Source organism: Oculina patagonica, chromosome 4 (assembly GCF_052425735.1).
Source record: "Oculina patagonica isolate OP01 chromosome 4, crgOcupat, whole genome shotgun sequence".
Classification (NCBI taxonomy): Eukaryota; Metazoa; Cnidaria; class Anthozoa; order Scleractinia; family Oculinidae; genus Oculina; species Oculina patagonica.
Genome location: NC_135761.1, coordinates 47,389,415 through 47,402,032, shown reverse-complemented (window position 1 = coordinate 47,402,032; position 12,618 = coordinate 47,389,415). Strand labels below are relative to the sequence as shown.

Below are 12,618 nucleotides of genomic sequence, written 5' to 3'. Positions count from 1 at the left end.
GTTTATGTAAAGTGCTGTGATATTTTTACGCCATTAGAAAAGCTGATTTTCGTGCACGTGAGGTGAGTGATTTGTAGCTGAAATGATAGCCATGTTTCATTGCTGTGTTGTTGAGTCAAACGTCACATTTTACTCTGAGTGTAGAAGTGGCAACAAACACTTACTATATTCAAATGTCTATTGCATCATCTGTAGCTGTTAGTATTATTGAAATGATTTTTGTCTTTTTTAGTGGAATATCAATGAAGTAATATAACATCCCGACAGTTTCATCTATGACATCATATGGCATGTATGATTAACACCTCAATATGTAGCTTTATGACATCTTCGGTCGAACAAAACTTCAAAATTGAAAGTCGCTCACAAATGCAGCTGGGTTAAATTTTACACGGTTGAAATGAGCAGTTCAATACTTGTGGTTTAATACTTTGAGTCACACATTTACATTGTTAAACTATTTTTAACTATACAGCCGCTTTGAATGTATTTAAGCTTTAATGTTTATGTTGCATTGGTTTAGCTCAGAACGTCCAGAACCGACTGTGCAGACTGCAATAACGTTCATTAAAAATTCTTATTACTTATGCGGCATCAGTCTTTAGTCAGTCTTAGAAATTAACATATCGCCTCAGGGATATTTCTCGTGTTTGATAATGGACAATTAGTGTTTTCCTATTTAAATCCATTGATTGACACTGATTTCGTTAGTAGACAGTTATGATTGACATGTTAGCCTTTGCAACACTAACGCCACTAACCTTGTTGTTAGCCTGTTCCAGGCGTTCGGCTAGTTGAGAGCAGCACGAAAACCAGGATTAGCGGGGGCGGCGAGTCGCTAGGGGCTTGGGGCGAGGGAGCGAATGAATGCCTGCGAACATTCGCATCTAAAGCTCGATTCCTTTCGTGAAGAACAGAAAGATCCCTTACAGATGTAGCCTGCGAATACAGCCGCCTCTCATTCGCTCCCGCTACGAAAATGGCTTTTACAGATGTTATCAGTGAAAAACTTCCCACCGGCTTGGAAAGAACGTGATTGTTTTTAACTCTTTCCACGAATACTGATTGATTATGCTGGTGCAGTTGTCTATGAGGAAACTTGAGCGAGGCGACGCATGTCAGCTTTAATCAAACAGCCAGGCCTGGTGTCACTAAAAATGCAAGAGATTCACATCCTTCATAGAATATTTCAGGTCTTAATTAGAGAACAGTAGTGTCTTGCGATAGAAATCGGCCAAGAGAGACTAAAAAACAAATGGCAAATTTCAAAGATTTCAAACTACATAAGATAAAAGGCCGGACAGGCAGGAACTAACGTGCGCGAAAAATCCACCAGCTTAAATTCACAGGACTTGACCACTTTGGAATGGTTTCATTTAGAAATACTTCTTATAATGCAGCAAAATCTATACTTGTGTCACTAACAGAGAATTCGTGTAGACCTGAAGTTCATGTTACGGGGTCGCTTAAAAAAAAGTGGGCAGACTGGGTTTCCTAAAAATGAGGTTCTTTGGACACACTCTTTATACCTCTTTGTAACGTTGGTTGTCTTTTTCTCCCATTGTTTTCATTAACTACAGGTTTCCGTAACAGGCCAAATAGAGGGAGTGATGGAGGATGCCCCGGTTCGGAATCCAAGAGAGAAAGCAAGTTCCCTCTCGCTGTTGACTTTCTCCTGGATAAGCCATGTTCTCAAACTTGGGAGCAAACAACCATTGGAAGAGAAACACTTATTTGCAGTCGAAACTTCACACCAAACAGAAAGATTGGTCGCTGACTTGGAAAGGGAATGGCTGGCAGAAGAAAGATCGTCTGAACAAAGCAGAACAAAGCCTCGCCTGTGGAAAGCCATGATGAGAATTATTCCCTGCAGAGATTATATTGCAATGGCGTTCATCAGGTTTTGCTATACAATAGCGTTGAATGTTTTTCCTGTGATCATATGGTTCTTCTTGAGAAGCATATCTACATCTTCAGAGATGAGTTACAAGGCAACACTGCCGTTTGTCATCGGCATTTCTCTGGTCGCCATTGCAAGATCTCTATGCTTAAGTCACGGGATGTTTAAGGCGGAAATGATAACGTCTAGACTGAAAGCGGCGATGATTGGACTTGTGTACAAAAAGGCAAGTAATGTATCTTAGTCTTTAAAAAGTGTTCCAAAAAAGGCAAAGTAACCAATTGTACATATTTCTTCGACATGAATATTTCTAGGCTTCTGATATTACTACCCTAGCCTTTACCGAAAAATTCCATCTTCTCTTTAAGAGAAGATTCAACGAGACGCAGCACAGTTGACTAGAAAACGAGGGCGAATACTCTAATTTTTGTAATATACAATAAAGGAAAGCAGTCCAAAACTCAAAATTTATCTTCTCTTTAAGAGAGGCTAAAAATCAATTCTAATACTGTTTTTGGTTTTTCGGTTTTATAAACAGTCTCCCAACAGAGTTTTATTTGTTCTGTACATTTACACAGACCAACTATTTCAAATAAATTTCGATTTCCTTGTTTGGCGTTTGGTCTGTTTTCGCCTCCATTCCGCTTTCCACGCGACTCTAGTTTTTTGGAAATCACTGTCTTTAACGATAGCTCAGTCACCAGAACGACTCAAATGTTGTTCAACCCCTAGAAAAAATTCCGTGGAGAGATAGCTGTTCTAAATCATATCCTGCTTTAGTCCTTTGCAGCTAAAACAAACTGGATGAAGTAGCTGTCTAACTCAGTTGGTCCAGTTGGAGCGATCTTCTCAATTTCTCTGATTTCGTGACGCTTTTCGACCAGATACTTCTCGACAAGTTTTCAAGTTGTATTTTTTTCGTACTTTTTCTTTCTTGTTTGCATTTTCTTCACCCATGATGAAAATTTCAACAAAACTATCGGGCCTCAACAAATTTTTCTGCATGTTCTTCCTTTAAAAACGCTAGGAGGCTTTTTTTATATAGGAACCTTCCTTATGACAACGTTGAGGCTAAAATCGCTCAAACTCTGAAGCATTCTATTATAAACGTATCCAAGGCCATTGAAATACCACCTTTTTTTAATTTAGAAAAAATGAAATAAAAAGTTTTAAGGCTTAAATTGTCGAAAATTATAGATCGTTCAGCCTCGGCCGAAAACGAGAAGTTCTTATATAAAAAACAGATAAATTTGAAACATTGGCTGCTCGTTAAAGAAGTGTCACAGGTAGCCACACAGTATCTTTACACCTTAGAGCCATTTTCTGAATAAAATGAGTACGCGCCTGACAGTAAGCTCTCCGGGTATAGGCTTATTATGTAATCAACCATAACCACATCAATATCTTTACATGTAAAACAATTTTAATAGTATCTTAGGTGCGCGCGATAAAGATATGACGTTTTAGTTAAGGGCGACAAGTCGCTGCAACATTTCGCGGAGACAAGTTGCTGCAACATGTTGTCTGGTGTGACATGGTGCATTTTTGCCACAATCTTTGTCGCTTCGACAGAATTTTTTCGCTGCGATCAGTCGCACAAATTCAAACCAGTTTGAATTCGTACAACTGATCGCAGCGACAAAATGAGCGAAAAAAGCGTTGTCGCAGCGTGTGCACACTTCTGCGTCGAGTCGCTGCGACAAACTAGTTCACATTCCCACTCTTCCAAATTCGCTGCGTGTACACCGAACAAGCGCCTTGTCGCAGCGACTTATTTGAAGCAGTACACACGGCGCGACTTGTTGCAGAAACCTGTCGCTGCGATTTGTCGCCTAGTGTGTCCCGACCTTAAAAGGAAAATTTCTGGAATTTCTTCTATATTGACTTTTATTTTCTAGATCCTTAATCTTAATAGAGGTACTTTACAAGACACCATTTCAGAAAACACCATCAACTTGGTTTCCAACGATGCTCAAGCTATCGAACAGTTGAGTCTCCCCGGTTTTGTATTTCCATTTGCTCCACTGGACCTCGTTATCTCCATGGCTCTTCTTTGGTACTTATTGGCATGGCAAGCCTTAACAGGAGCTTCTTTCTTTCTTCTTGTGGTTGCGTATGGATCGTTTGCAGCTCATAAGACTGGGAAGGTTCGTCACCAATCAGCCGCAGTAACCGACAAACGATTGGAGATGATGAAAGAGATCATTACAGGAATTCGCGTAGTTAAAATGTACGCCTGGGAATGGAATTTCAGGGATCTGGTTTCACAAATAAGGAGGTTCGTACAAATGCTTTATTTGATTGTTGGGCTGCATTCTCGCCTTTCTAATCACCAAATAGTAAACAAGGTGAGGCCGTGCTGACTCTCTCATGACGACTGGATTCGCGGATTTCTAAAAGCACGCTGAAAATGAGCCCCTTTTTCAAGATGCTTGCTGAGAGAGAGTGTTTAGGGTTAGCGTTAAGGAACACCACAGAAATAGATTCAAATATCTTGCCTAGAAATAGTTTTTGAGGTTTTGACACAATTTAAAGTTCTAAAAACGGTATTATCAGGCATAAACCCAGCTGTTCAAGTATTGGTAAAAATATGTTTCATTTAGAGCTCGATAAGTCAAGTAAATGTTACAATTTTCTTTTGAACAGAAAGGAAATCTCCTTGTTTCGCATCCGAGGATTCATGATCTCAAGTATCTACGCCTTGTTCTTCACCAGCTCTGCCATGGCAGGATTCGTTTCAATCACAGTAATGCTTTTTACAAAACATCCACTCACGTCGTTAAAAATCTTTACCCTAATTTCTATCTTATCAAACATCCAATTCATCGTCACGGTTTTTATAGCAGAAGCACTACACTTTATTGCGGATGCAAGAACTGCATGCAATAGGATGCAACGCTTGATAGAAAAGAAAGCGATCTTAACACGCAAAATGGATCACAAAGACAAACCGTCTCCTTTAGATGTTCACTTCAAAGGTAGAAGGAATAAACCACAATTTATAAGGATTGAAAGTTTTAGAAAGGGAAGACCGGCCTTGGTTAGTGCTCGGAAACTTGAACAGACCTCTGAGCACATCCAACCACAGGTATTTATCGAGAACATTTCATGTTTTTGGAGCCAAATTTCAGATCGTCCTGCATTACGGAATGTATCATTGAGTGCTACTAATGGGCAACTTGTTGGCATAACAGGGCCAGTTGGAAGCGGCAAAACGTCTTTGCTAATGACTATCTTAGGAGAACTTCCAATCTCCTCTGGAAAAATCTCTTGTATTGGAAAAGTAGCTTATATCTCCCAAACGCCTTGGGTCTATTCTGGCACTGTGCGAGAGAACATAGTTTTTGGTAACCAATTTGATGAACAAAAATACACCAAGGTCATCGAAGTCTGTGACTTGCAGAAAGATATAGCACACTTTACAAAACATGACCTTACTGAGATTGGACAACGTGGAGTGATTCTAAGTGGTGGTCAGCGTGCACGAGTGAGTCTGGCACGCGCAATCTACTCAGATGCGGACATTTACTTATTGGATGACCCACTCAGCGCCGTAGATGCCAAAGTCGGCAAACATTTGTTTGAAAGATGCATCAAAGAGTACTTAGAGGGGAGGTTACGTATTCTGGTCACTCATCAGTTACAGTTTCTTAAACAAACAGACAGCATTGTTATGCTGCGGAACGGCTCCGTGGTTTGTCAAGGAACTTATAGTGGGATAGAAAAGAACAAGCAAGTGGCTTCCTGTTTTCTTTCTCAAGCAAAACAAGATCTCAACGGTGAGAATAAAAATAACGAGATTTCTTCATATTTTACGGAGAATACATTCAAATCGATGAATGCTGCTAAAGAAGACCGTGACAGGGTGGATCTGAAGGAAGAGGAAGAGGACAGAATGGTTGGAACTGTCAAGTGGTGGTTGTACTGGAAGTATTTGAAAGCTGCACTTCCAACAGTTTTGATAATCGGCCTTATTGTTTTCTTTGCTATTGTACAGGGTAAGCAAACGTTTTAATACAGTTATATATTCCCTGCATTTCGAAGTTACACAAAGTGCACATGAAGGATACTAGTTACACCACTAACACAATTCATTCAAATAGGAGTCGTGACACCATCTAATTAGTATTTGTGTGTGTTTATTTGTTCGTTTGTTTATTCTCATAAGACTGGTTAAGAAACTATAAAACCTTGAGTTCTACTAAACTCGTCTTTAAAAATGTACATCTAATCCAAAAGGTTTCGTGTAGCCCCTCTAAAGCCATGGAGTCTATTTATTGCATCACTTTCTAGACCTCACCAAATAAACGTAGAGTTGCGAGTAAAGATATACTTTTAAATTAGATTACTCAGAAATGAAAAATACTGAATATCCAGTGCGAGTCGAACCCAGGAACATACTAGTTGCTGTCTCGAACTACTGAGTTGTCGGAGACTACTGAGCTATCGGTGAACCATGCATGTGTTAATACTATTTCTATATCTGATAAATGTTCTGTCAGGCTACAAGGTTAAATTCGATTCCCCCATAGCTCAGTGGCATCCATCAGGTACCTTCACTTTAATTGTGCGGCCCGTTGTCAGTCAGACACCTAATTCCACATCACCTACTTTAAACGTCTTCACTTCTTCCGGTTGTATCGAGTACAAAATTGATTCTCTTTTACGGCATTTATGCTTCCCTCTTATTTTGTACTATCAAGATTAGAGAAAACAAATAACCTCGATCGCGACAAACTCTTGGGATCGTTCAAATGCAGCCCCTGACTGTGGAATAAATACATCGAATAAGATCGATAAGCTACGATCTTTTTAAACGAACAATTAAGACATACTTGTTCAATAAAGTTTTAAATTAACTTGATGTAGGCGCATTTGATCATATCATATCTAATTTGCGCGAATAAGTATTAAATTATTATTATATTATTCTTATTCTTGGATTCAAAAGCTTTCCATTTGTTCTAATAATTCGACTTGAGCGCACATTCAAGCTTGTACGTAAATTTAACCTCTTTCAAGCATTTTTATGAAGGTTAGAGTCATCCTAAAAGACACTAAAGCAGCCACCCACCCTATCGACCCGTGAACTCCACTAGTAGAAATGCATGCCATTTAGTTGTTTAAGATTGGTGTCTCCAACTGTTATTAATTCGCAACTCAGTCGAAAAAAAGGACACGACTGCTTTCACAAAAATCCATGTGTAATTGGTCTGGTAACAAAATCTAATGTACACGTTTGTTTTCTCTTTCAGTGTTCTGGATTGCGCCCTATTGGTGGCTCTCACGGATGTCTGAGATGCCGTTTGAACAACAGAAGAGCTACACAACGCTTGTGGTGTACGGATCCATTGTAACGGTCTCCTTACTTCTTACGATAATATCCTCCTTCTGTTTCTACCTCGTTGCTTTGAAGGCTTCAGAAAACCTCCATGACCAGATGACAAAAGCCGTTATGAAAGCACCGGTTCTATTCTTTGATACTAACCCAGTTGGTCGCATCTTAAATCGCTTCTCTAAGGATATCGGGAGTATGGACGCATTACTTCCAGGACAGTTCCTTTTTGCCACTCAATCGTGCCTGTACTTTCTCAGTGCTACCATACTTTCAGCGGTGACAAATGTGTGGCTTTTTATCACTTGTACCCCCTTAACAGTATTTTTTATTTACCTCGCTAAATATTATTTGAAATCCGCTCGGGAGATAAGACGACTTGAAGCACTAACATGCAGTCCAGTGTACTCCCTTATTGCTGATACTGTGGCAGGGTTGGAAGTAATTCGCTCATCAGAGATGGAGGACGATTTCCTTCGGAAATTTTACCAGTAAGTATACTTATATTAAAAACTAAAAACTCGTTGTCGGCTTATTAAGCTTATTCCACTTTATTTTTAGAGACTGGTTAAAAGGAGGGGCTTATAGGGTTCAATTAACTGGTATAAGAGAGAGGTCATAAATGAAACTACTTTAACACCGTAACTTTACCAAGGAAGTGCGAATTCTTTGAGTTTGCGGCTTGTAACCAGGATTCTCTGTTGAAATGATGGGTCTATAACTGGGTTTGCTCAGACATAAATTGATAACACCATTACACGTTTTTAAAATGCGAAAATGTCAATACCAGCCACATAACCTGATTAAGCTAAGAGGGTTTTTTAGATATCAAGACAAGAACACAGCAGCCCTGGTATTATTGAAGGCCTCTACACGTTGGCTTGCCCTTCGAGGAGACGTCTTAAGTAACTTTCTTGTAACCTCTGTGTCAGCCGGAGCATTATTTGCAACACAAAGTCCAGGTAAGTGTCATCATCTGACAGACCGAGTATATTGGTGGACTTTATACATTGAGACCCCCCAGGTTTTTTCTTTTTTTTTTTGCTTGTTCAACTGGAAATTGGTGTTAGCTTTGTATTCGTACTTTTAAAACGTAACCTGACCAATACCTGTTTTAATTACATAGTCTGTGTATTTAATGTACAGCTACTTTCGTCAATATTTATCGTAATTGTACTTGTAACTGACTGACCTGCAATGATTACAAAATGTATTGTTTATGTAATTTATAGAGATCATGATCAACTGACGATGAAATGGTCTTGAGTAAAATACAGCAGTGTGTCATATAAACAAAATGGCAACAAAATTTTATTTTTGACCCTGCCTGGATAAACCAGAGCAGCCACACACCATAATTAATCACCTAAAGAAGACCAGCTTGATTGTACGATATATCAAAAAAAAAATTCCACTGGTGAAGATTCTTCGCTAGTTTTCCTGTTATAGTTGACCATTATTAGTAACCATGAATTTAATTATAAACTAACCGTCGTCCTAAGGATTTTTTTCAATTATTTTTTAATCGAACAGTGCATAGTTTAGTTTTATATAGTATAACATGAAACAGAGAAATAGTTTACTCTTGTTTTAGCTTTGGCAGGTATGTCCCTCACCTTTGCGGCCGAAACATTAGAAATATCACAGTATGGCATCCGTGTCGCCTCAGAAACAGAAAATTACATGACCTCGGTAGAAAGAGTGTTCACATACACCGAAATCGACCCAGAGCCTGGGTACAGCACCAAAACCCTTCCTTCAGAAGAGTGGCCGACAACGGGTACCTTGACATTACGTGACTTGTCATTAGCATATTTGAAAGGAGCACCAGCAACTTTGAACAACATAAGCGTCTATGTTGCTGATAAGGAAAAAGTTGGTGTTGCAGGTCGCACGGGAGCTGGGAAATCGTCTTTAGTGTCGGCCTTGTTTCGAATGCCAGAACCTGAAGGCGAGGTAATTATATAAGAACTGTTATTTAATATATGGCAAAGCAAGTCTTTCGAGCGTTCTGATTTGTTCTTTCTTTGTCAGGATGTAGTATTAGTAAACTTTATTTAAGTGTCAATCGTTTGAGCGTTTTACACACTAATTGGTGACACTAATACTGACCGACAGTCTCCATGGAAACAATCAAAGCCGCGTATTTGTTTTTCAAAAGCCGGCAAACTCAAAATTTGCAACTAAAATTGCGAAAATAAAATGTGTAAATACCCTCATTCTTCGCAAGGAAACTACCTAAAACTGAGATTGATATTTTACAGAGCTTACAACATGGACGAAGAAGAAGGATATTCACCAACCAACTTTTATTATCCTAGAGATCGGGACACTTCTTATAGAACATTATTCACTTGAAAGTGAGTCCGTGCAATATAATGCTCATTAATTACTTTATCTGTCTTTGAAAGTAATTTGACACGTTTTTTCATTCTTTATACAGGTTATCATAGATGGTGTGAATATCAAGGATCTAAATCTACAGGCGTCTCGCAGGTCCATGGCCGTAATAACTCAGGATCCTGTCCTCTTTAGCGGCACCCTCAGGAAGAACCTGGACCCTTTCTCTTTGTATCAAGAACTTGATCTGTGGCGTGCTTTGGAAGATGTTCAGTTGAAGACCCTGATACAACAACTACCTGACCAGCTGGAGTACAAGTTGAGAGAGTCTGGAAACAACTTTAGTGTTGGTGAGCGCCAATTGCTTTGTTTAGCGCGTGCGCTGTTACAAAGAAGTAAGATTATCATCCTGGATGAAGCCACTGCTAATGTAGATTTCAAGACCGACAGACTGATTCAAGAAGTTATACGCAACAGATTTAAAGATTCCACAGTAGTAACCATTGCTCATCGATTGAACACCATCATGGACTATGATAAAGTTTTGGTTATGGAGCAGGGACGAGTTGTTGAGTTTGACAAACCTGAAGTTTTGCTTCAGAATAAGAATGGCGTCTTCTCCCGTCTTGTTCAGACTTTTAACATTGCTGCCGCTGAAAAAGGTTCCCCACAAACCAGCTTATGACTGAAAGAAGAACTTTGTTGAAGTAAATGATACCGAGAATTGAATTTATACCATGACTGATTTTGCAAGCCCAAAACCTAAACTTTTAGAGGTTATGGGAAGCTGCATAGGCCATTTCCTAGGTAGACAAAACCCTCACTTTCATAATGAGGGCAAGTGCAAAAACTGGTTTAATGTGCATGAGAAAAGTAATGATTTTCACATCAAAGACTATAAAATTAGATACTCAAAGGAAAGGCTAAGGGCACCTAGGAATTGGCCTATTGCAACAGATTATGTCAAAGGTAATAAGAGGAGAAGGAAGAGGGGAATAGGCTAGTTTTTATGCCTATTCCAATGTTTTTTTCAGTGTAGGGTAGGGTAGATACCACAGGGTATATAGTTTGTAGCTTTTTTGCTTGTGCTAAATATGCGAGACGTGTAGTGAGACAATAGCGAGACACCTCATGACATATTTATACCACGTAACAGTCAGTTCATGTAGAATACTCTGACTAAACAGCACTGCGGTTAGCCTAACAAGCACTGCGGTTATAATCTCGTTCCAAGATCTCGCGGGCGAAGCCGAAGGCGAGATCTGGTCAAATCCGATTTGTACCACGTGATTGCCTGTCAGGAATGTGGCAGGCGACTCAATTGCGCATGCCCTAGACAATTCTAAGAAAATGGCAATCAAATAAATACCCAATCCTCAACTATATGAATAACGAATGCTTTACCATTCTCGTCTTTCCTGGAATAATATCTAGCAGAGTATTTTACTAAGCAAAAGGCAATCATGAAGGCTTTAGGTCGGGTAAAAATATTTATTTGATTTAAAAAAATTGTTCATTCGGCGGTTACATGCAATGTCTGAGCTGAGACATTTTATGCAAATTTGATCCGGTCACGTAATCAAACGTAAATATTCTAACGGCAGATTCTCTGTTTTTAAACATCGTTATTCGTTTGAAATAGAACTAAAACGAATCTTCTTGTCTTTTGAGGCCGACTGTAAACAACGAAACGTCCCAAAAATGAATATATTATGATTGCGTGCATGATCTATAATTTGCATAAAATACAGACATTGTAATTTTAAATATTTTTACTTGTAAGGGCATTGAGATTTTTAATGTAATGCACTCCAACCAATCGGCACAAATCGGATTTCACCAGATCTCGCCTTCGGCTTCGCCCGCGAGATCTTGGAACGAGATTAGGTCGTCGGTGGCTTAGTGGATATCGCTACCGCTCGGCATGCCGGCGACCCGGGTTCGAATCCTCTTGGTCTCGACTTTTTTTAACTTAAAAAAATAAGTTAAGTTTGATTTATACCTCATGTATGAAAAATTAAGAAGTCTCACGACATCACCCCCCCCCCCACCCCCAACCCAAAAAAAAAAAAAAAAAAAAAAAAAAACAGCTCACAAATTCCCTTCTTTGCACTTAGACATTTGCAGCCGGACTTAAAACACCTTTGCATTTGCTTGTTTTTGGAAACTGAAAAATAACAAAATGTAGCGAGAAACATCACAGCCATATGTATGCACAGTCATATTTTGTACCTGCATACATTTCTTTTTGCACAGAAAAGTACAACTCCACATAGTCCATATTTTATCTATTTAAAATCAAATATATATTGTCACCAAACCCGTTTTATGTTCTTACTTTCAACATTTTGCAAAAGTGATATCTAAAAAAAGAAACGAGGGCAAAAGTCATTTAATACCCTTGCAGTATTATTTATTTTATTTGAGAGCAGCCCCCCTTGTATGCTGATGTCCAGATTAACTGTTAATAGAACATTTTATAAAATATTTAAGATAGTGCGCTCGTTCTTATTGGTCGATAGGTGAGTTTAGATGAGAGTATGTAAACATGGTTGTGACGTCACCCTGTCTGTTCCCAGCACAATTTGAAAACATTTCAAAGCTTTCGAAAGACTCGTAAAGTAATTTCAAGTACAAATATTTAACAAATGAATAAGAAATATACCAAATTTTGATTTGGGTTTGGCTATCTTTTCCCCCATTAGTCCAGGGAAAAAAGCAAAAGAAAGAAGAGCCACAGCCCTTTGGCTGTTTCGACCTCGAGCTAGTCGAGGGAGCTCAGGCGAACGAAAAAATATGCAACAAAATACGCAGTAAACATTTTTCAAATTAATTCTTACATTAAAGTACTACAATAAAGTTCGCTATAAGATATTCTTTATTTGAAAAAAATACAGGAAAACGCACACGAAATTATGTGCTACAGACTGAAAATATTGAAAATCAAACTTTGCACGGCCGATCGGTTGCTACCTTTTTGCCGTCAAAGATGTTTTCAGCGTAAAAAACCTATTATTACATTGGCAATGATAGTCGTGAACTT

The 12,618-nt window shown here is 38.9% G+C and overlaps 1 protein-coding gene across 4 annotated transcripts; it reads left to right on the top strand.

Moving 5' to 3' along the window:
* Positions 1-11,322, top strand: LOC144652496 (ATP-binding cassette sub-family C member 4-like). 4 transcript variants are annotated; one of them, XM_078512511.1, is made up of 9 exons: positions 1-62; positions 1,581-2,126; positions 3,799-4,178; positions 4,547-5,898; positions 7,156-7,726; positions 8,061-8,197; positions 8,830-9,191; positions 9,500-9,595; positions 9,679-9,778. In XM_078512511.1, exons 2-8 carry the CDS (start codon positions 1,611-1,613, stop codon positions 9,554-9,556), a joined length of 3,375 nt encoding a protein of 1,124 aa, XP_078368637.1. In that variant the 5' UTR covers positions 1-62; positions 1,581-1,610; the 3' UTR covers positions 9,557-9,595; positions 9,679-9,778. The 4 variants fall into 4 exon arrangements, with proteins under 4 accessions (XP_078368637.1, XP_078368634.1, XP_078368635.1 ...); XM_078512509.1 differs by lacking the exon at positions 9,500-9,595 and adding an exon at positions 233-292 and having other exon boundaries at positions 15-62; positions 9,679-11,322; XM_078512508.1 differs by lacking the exon at positions 9,500-9,595 and having other exon boundaries at positions 9,679-11,322.
* The last annotated feature ends 1,296 nt before the right edge of the window (positions 11,323-12,618 follow it).

Excerpts from the sequence above, each read along its gene's own strand:
- LOC144652496 (XM_078512508.1), top strand. The coding sequence starts at position 1,611 with ATGGAGGATGCCCCGGTTCGGAATCCAAGAGAGAAAGCAAGTTCCCTC. Across the intron at positions 4,179-4,546 it reads CTGGTTTCACAAATAAGGAG|AAAGGAAATCTCCTTGTTTC; the intron begins GTTCGTACAAAT and ends TCTTTTGAACAG. Across the intron at positions 7,727-8,060 it reads TTCCTTCGGAAATTTTACCA|ATATCAAGACAAGAACACAG; the intron begins GTAAGTATACTT and ends AGGGTTTTTTAG.